General features: G+C 43.4%; 1 protein-coding gene across 1 annotated transcript; it reads right to left on the bottom strand.

The window, feature by feature from the left end:
- Positions 1-4,684: 4,684 nt before the first annotated feature.
- LOC110804125 (uncharacterized) lies at positions 4,685-5,434 on the bottom strand. The gene has a single exon (XM_022009692.1). The coding sequence runs from the start codon at positions 5,432-5,434 to the stop codon at positions 4,685-4,687; it is 750 nt and encodes a 249-aa protein (XP_021865384.1).
- Positions 5,435-7,352: the final 1,918 nt, after the last annotated feature.

The following is a 7,352-nucleotide window of genomic DNA, read 5'->3' as shown; positions in this document are numbered from 1 at the left end:
CACCCTACGCATCGCACGCCCATGGGCCACACGCACACAGCCATCGCTGGCCATGTGCGCGCAGCCCATGCGCTGCGTCGCATAGCTGCTGCTTCTACCCTTCGCAAGCCATCGTGCGAGCTGGTGCTCGCTGCGCGCGCGCCAGCGCTCGATGCACGCGAGCATGTGCTCGCTGCGCGCGCGCCAGCGCTCGATGCACGCGAGCCATCGCTCGCTGCGCGCGCGCCAGCGCTCGATGCAAGCGAGCCAGCGCTCGCTTCGTGCACTCGCCAGCGTATGCTGTGCGCGCTCGCTAGCGCTCGCTTGGTGCGAGCCAGCGCTCGCTGCGCGCGACATCGACGCTGGGCGCAGCACTCGTGGCACGCGAGCTTGCGCTCGCTGCGCGCGAGGCTGCGCGCGCTTGCGCGAGGCAGTGCGCGTTGTGGCGCAGCTCGCTTGCTGCCCACACGCGACTGCCGTGCCTTGCCTTCGCCCATGCCCATTCGTCCATTGCTCATAGCCCACGAAACAAGGCAGGGCTGCTGCCTTGTGCTCGTGCACCATGGCCTTGCTCATTGCATTCGTGCCGCATGGGCGACGAGCTCCCTTGCTCGTCGTCGCATGCCCGCACTATACAACACCCTTAAGGGTAACACGTAGCGTCCATTGCTTTGTGCGTGCAAGTTATATGAACGAATCGCATAAAATTTAAAAAATTTATATTTAAAATTAATGACAAATTAATAAATTAATATTAATTTCATAATTTTAGGGCGAAAAATCGAAAATTTATTATTCAATTGATTTCCGATTAACATGGATTCAAGTCTAGGTCATAAAAATTTAAAATTTATCATAAATTTACAATTTTTATGGTGGTTTTTAATCATAGGTATCTAATTAAATTATAATTAATTATGAAAATCAAATTAATTCTAAATTATTCTAATTTTCAACAAATTAATCATAATTACAAATTAGATTGCATAATTAACAAGGCTAGGCATTCAAACTTGTTAAACATATACAGTAGGTCAATCAAAAATTCAAGATTTATCAACAAGAATCGCAAATATTTAATTTAACATCTTAAATTTACGAAATTTTGCATTCGAAAAACTAAAACCTTCGAAAAGTCATAGTTAGGCTTCGAATTTGAGAATTCTGGGTTCGGCAGAAAATTACTTTTAGGATTTAATCATATTTCGAATCCCGATTGCTTTAGGATTCCCGCACAAGCATTGCATGAGCAACGTACACCCGCGCAAGCCTTGCGGCCCACGCTAGGCGCACAGCGCTCGGCCCACTGCTGTGCTCTCGCGCGCGCGCCCCAGGCCTTGGCTGGGCCTGGCCTTGCGCTGGGCCTGGTCGAGGCTTGGCATGCGATGGTGCGTGTTGGCTCGCTGGGCGATGGCCTGGCTTCGTGCTGGGCCTTCGTCTAGCGGGCCTCGTCCGATGCTAATTCGTACGATACGCTTCCGATTAAATTCCCGATTCCGGAATTCATTTCCGAGACGAACAATATTTAATATTTTCGATTCCGGAATCAATTTCCGTTTCGAACAAATATTTAATATTTCCGTTTCCGGAATTATTTTCCGATTCCGATAATATTTCCGATTCTGACAATATTTCCGTTTCCGATAATATTTTCCGATACGTACCATGTTTCTGTTTTCGGCAACATCTAGGACTTGGATAATATTTATATTTCCGATACGATCCATATTTCCGTTTCCGGCAATATCATCGTTTCCGGAGTATTCATTTCTTGCCTGTGACGATCTCAGCTCCCACTGAAACCAAGATCCGTCGATTCCGAATATCCATAGATGGAGTATTTAATGCCATTAAATACTTGATCCGTTTACGTACTATTTGTGTGACCCTACGGGTTCAGTCAAGAGTAAGCTGTGGATTAATATCATTAATTCCACTTGAACTGAAGCGGCCTCTAGCTAGGCATTCAGCTCACTTGATCTCACTGAATTATTAACTTGTTAATTAATACTGAACCGCATATATTAGACTTTAACATTGAATGCATACTTGGACCAAGGGCATTATTTCCTTCACATACTTGGGGGCTCCAAGCTACGAAACGACCATAACAAAATAAAAAATCTCGAAGCAAATGTTTGAACGATTGAAAGGGCACGATGCTTGAGCCGACTTCATGAACGGGCCTGAACCCTATCAAGCCTCTAAGCAAATTATTCAAAATTAGTCATTGCTCAAAAAAAAAAAAAATGATTCAATCGAACTGATTAATGGACCGCACGCAACGGCCATCCTATGAACGCTCGTTCGCACATACATGTTGTTATAAATATCGAACATTCACGAACGCGTTCAAAAGAAAAAATATATACAAGAGCGATCAAAATCTTACGCCTCAAGGTATGTTCCTCAGGCCATATAGACTCACCCAACTATTGCAATAACTGCACGCCTTAAAAGTGAAAGTCCCTTTAAATAATCGCCCAAAAACGACAAACACCGTAGTCCGCCAATCGGCTACGGTTTCTCGAGAAATAATTGTTATTCGCCAATCAACGGTGATCTCAAATGAACGGTTCGTTCAGAAAATTGAATCTCTTAAAGAAAAGAAAAAAAGAAAACGAACGAACAAGAGGCCAACTGTGTCATCAAGAACCCTCGCCAGAAATCATTTTCAGCGCCCAGCGCTGGGCGCCTAAATCTTTAACGCCCAGGCCTGGGCGCCGAAAATGATCCCAGACTCAAAAAAGGGCCCTAACTTCTATTGGGCCCTGCCGCATCCATTCGACTCGAAAATTACCGATTTCCTTACTGAAAGTCACACCTCATGACTTTGTCAAGAGTAGCACACCACTACAAAGATCGCTCGCACTTACGAGTACAATCCCAAACATGATCAAGGAAATCACAAATTGCGTATCCCCAAGGAACCCCTTTGACAAAAAATGACCGTCAAGCACGAATGCTTGGGGGCTCGAAAGAAAATATATATTTCAAAAGAGAGTATGAAAAGTTAAAACAATATTCCCAGACTACGCTGTACACAGTCCCGTGTTTGGATAATCTAAAAAAGAAACGTTATTTTTAAAAAAATATCGTTAACAGAAATATACACAGTGTGGGCCCACTTATAGGACACACTTAATCAGGAAATATTGCGACCCACCAACAGGTTGTAAACACAAAAGCCCTTCTACATAGGAAAAATGAAAAGAAAGTAAGAAATTCAAAATGGGCTCGCCCACCTTCAACGGGCGGGGTCTGCGTCACTAGCCGCGCAGGTCCTTAGTTTTCGAAAAATAAAGTTTTCAAATTCAAAATAGGCTCGCCATCTTCAGCCGGCGGGGTCTACGTCACAAGCCACGTAGGTCCTTATTTTCAAAAAGCACAAACAAATTTCAAAATAGATTCGTCCACTTCTATCGGACGGGGTGTCCACCCTTAGCGGACAGGTTCGCCATCTTCAGCCGGCGGGGTCTAAGTCACAAACCGCGTAGGTCCATATTTTCAAAACATCAAAACAGATTCGTCCACTTCTATCGGACGGGGCGTCCACCCTCAGCGGACAGGCTCGCCATCTTCAGCTGGCGGGGTCTGCGTCACTAACCGCGCAGGTCCTTAGTCGCTGCAGCGATAACTTTTTTCGGTTTTCCCTTTTTCCAAAAATTAAAGGATTGGTTTTCCGTTTTTCCAAAAAGAACGATGTGCTGGATTTTCCTTCGTTTTACGTCCCATAAAAACAAGGGGGTTTTCTCGTTTAGCTAGCCCTGAAAATGAGAATCTTTAAAAACATTTTTACCTCGTGGTTGGGCTTGGCCAGGCCCAATTACACTTTATAGCTTTGATTTCGAAAACACCTGTAGCTACTCCAAATGACAAAGTGAGGGAGTTTCTACGCCTCTTTAGATACTTCCAATGACAAAGTGAGGGAGTATTCTATACTATCCGTTGACAAATCCCAATGACACGTGAGGGATATGTCGACACTTCAAGTGATGACCCTTAAGTCAAATGTTATCATTCGGGGGCTCGTGAGACCCTCGCAAAAAATAGGTCGCCATGGCTTGTGCGACGCACTCCGTCTTATACTTTGACCATCGTCTTACTCCAAGACTCAGTCAAAGTGGGGGCTAACTGTAGACACCTACTTTTGTCCCCATTCCCGAAAGGGAAGGTTCGATGATGAAAGCATAAATCTCCACTTGACAACGCATCTCCTATAAATTAACGAATCTCGATCACCCCTTTTCATTTCACCCGAAACCTGCCATTTATAGAAACCTGCTATTTATGGAAACCTGCTAAAAATAGTAACTTCCGTAATGGGTAGTTGTTAAAAGTGGCAAGTCATAAAAGATAGAAACCTGTCAGAATTAGGTGTTTCACTCCAACATAAATCCTAAATGAGATAGAGATTACGAGAGAATCATATTCCTAATATGATTCGAAAATAAGAGTCACGTATTAATTAAAATCCTAACGAGCCTAGAGTTCGTAACGGGCCCAGACGCATTCCGTCACAAGGTTTTTTTTTTTTTTGGCAAATAATATATTATTATTACCAAAGAGGAAGCTAGCAAACTAGCTTACAAACAGTACAAGCTCCAAAACCAACTGAGCCACTGAGAGCAACAGAAAGCACAAAGGCCAAAACAACAACACCCACAGCAAGCCAAAAGGCCTAAACTGAAACTAAGCTATAAGTTTACATCAAGAGCAAGTTTCTTTGCTGATCAGTGGCTCTACAGGCCACTCGATATTTGATATCTCTAAGCAGATCAAGGGGACTTCTGCAGGAATGAGTGTAGACTTTTGCATTTCTTTGCAGCCATATTCCATAAAGACATTCAGCAAAGAACATCAGAAGCAACTTGAATCTGTCACCAGTTCTTTTGGCAGCTCTTGTCATCAACACCACTTCATTATCAAGCTGAGAAACAGGTCTGTGAAACTGTAAACAAGCAAGAACTGAAGACCAGATAGCAGCAGAGTAGCTACACTCAAAAAACAGATGTTGAGTAGACTCTGGCATACAAGAACATAAAGGACACACATTAGAGTCCACAATTTTCCACTTGAGAAGTCTATCCAGTGTAGGCAATCTTCCCAAAACAGCAAGCCAAGAGACAAAAATACTTTTTGGGGAAGCTTTATTATGGAAAATGACTCTCCTCCAGCTGACTTTATCACATGGCCCCATCAGCAGATGATACATGATTTGAGTGGAAAAGACACCTCCCTTACTCACTGCACTCCACCCTCCAATGCTATCTATTAAACTCTGAGAGTTCAGAATTTTCCTCAAAGGCCAAGACATGTTAACAGGCCATTGAGTGCTCCCAACATCCCTCCCCTTTATGTAGTAAGCATGAACCCATTTACACCAAAGTCTATCCTTCTTATAAGTTATAGCCCAGAGGAGTTTAGCAACAGCTGCTTTGTTCCACCAGCACATATCTTTCAGATTCAAACCACCATCAACTTTGGGCAAGCAAAGCTTGTGCCAAGCAACCAGATCCTAAAAGACTCGATTAAGTCTCAAACACTCCGGATTCTAGGAATCCGAATCTGACTAAGAAAACAGCCCAGATCCTATTTTCAACGCCTGGCTCTGGGCGCTAAAAATACCCGGGTACGTGTTTTTTCCTAATTCCTCGTGGATTAGAGTTCTACAATTCTATCTTTCCACGAACTCTTTTCTATAAATAGGGCCCTAAGTTTGACGTGGAACAAAAACACCCAATTATTATTCTGAGTATTGACTCTAAACCCCTAAGCCTAAGCCTCAAGCTGCAAAAACTGATCACGCGTTCTGTCGCAATCGATCCATAAATCGAACAGAACGTATCCTGTCCCATCACTTGAGATTCGTTAAATAAAAGGAGAAATAGCAAAGTCAAAGTGGTTAGTTTTCTGAGAACCGTGATGCACCTCTCAAGGGTGCGTCGTGATGTGTCCCTTTTCTATGATTTAATTGCTTTCCTCGCCCTTTTTATGAACTGTTAAACTAACTAAATCTGATTGTTCTATCTCGCCTAATAAATATGATATTTTTGGGAAATTGGATTATCATGCTAGGTCCCTTAATACAATCTAAATCAGATAATCGCGCTCGATCTAGTATTATATGTTGCATATTGTTAAAATCAACCCAGATTAGTTTAATAGTTAACGCATGTCCCTTCAATTATTTATGGTGAGCTAGTAAGGATATCCTGCCTCTGGAGTTATCGATGAGCGAGTACTCCTCTCGGTAGTTACAGTCCCCCGAACCCTCAATCTCTACCTTGCGGGTGTATGTTGAGAGATCCCCACACCAGGGATCATAAGGGAACCTACGGCCGTCGTGGTCAAACATAATTGCACTCCCTTTATGTCACGATAACCAAGTTTTGTCAGTTTTTCTCATTGTCGTTAAAAACTGAATGACGACTCCTATATTACTAGTCAATTGGGTGTAAACTCACAGGAAATCCAATTACACTTGATTTGACAAAAAGAAACGTCACACCCACGAGGGACAAGGTCACGCATTAGCCTCGCGCTTTTTCGGCCCCCTCACATCCACCCCCATCTCTAGTTTCTCCTTTTGACATATCCAATACTGCCCATCCCGCTTCTGCAGGAAATAGGAAAAACCCTAGGAGCCAAAAACCTAGAACGTTTTAGGAAAGTTTTAAGAATATACGAAAAACCAAAACCCCTAAAACCCCTAGGGCCAGCCGGCTGCTTTGCTTGCGTAGCAAGCAAGCCGACCAACCCTTACTTGCTTTGCATGAAGCCCATGCGCGCTGGCCAAGCAATAGGCACAGCAGCGCTGGCCCATGTGCAAGGCACAGCTGCGCTGGCCCATGTGCATTGGCTAGTAGCGCTGGCCCTTGTGGCTTGCCGCGCGCGAGTGCCTTGGCCCATGAGTAATGGGCCGTTGCTTCGTGCAACAGTCTGTCGCTCGTTTCATGCTTCCGATTTGTTTTTTCCGATTCCGGAATTTATTTCCGACTAGAACAATATTTACGTTTCCGATAATATTTCCGATTTCGATAATATTTCCGATTTCGACAATATTTCCGAATCCGATAATATTTCTGTTTCCGGTAATATTTCCTATTCCGGCAATATTTCTATTTCTGATAATATTTCCGATACGAACCATATTTTTGTTTCCAGCAATATCTTCGACTTCGATAATATTTATATTTCCGTTAAGAACCATATTTCCGTTTCCGGTAATATCTTCATTTCCGGCAAATATTCTTTCTTTGCCTTTTGACGGTTTGTTTAGCTCCCATTGAAACCAACATCCGTTATTTCTGAATACACATAATTAGAGTATTCATTGAATATAATATTCAACCAAATACTTGATCCGTTCA

This window comes from Spinacia oleracea, chromosome 3 (genome assembly GCF_020520425.1).
Source record: "Spinacia oleracea cultivar Varoflay chromosome 3, BTI_SOV_V1, whole genome shotgun sequence".
Lineage (NCBI taxonomy): Eukaryota > Viridiplantae > Streptophyta > Magnoliopsida > Caryophyllales > Amaranthaceae > Spinacia > Spinacia oleracea.
The sequence above is the reverse complement of the archived record's forward strand: the minus strand, read 5'-3'. Positions and strand labels throughout refer to the sequence as shown.

Excerpts from the sequence above, each read along its gene's own strand:
- LOC110804125 (XM_022009692.1), bottom strand. The coding sequence starts at position 5,434 with ATGTGCTGGTGGAACAAAGCAGCTGTTGCTAAACTCCTCTGGGCTATA.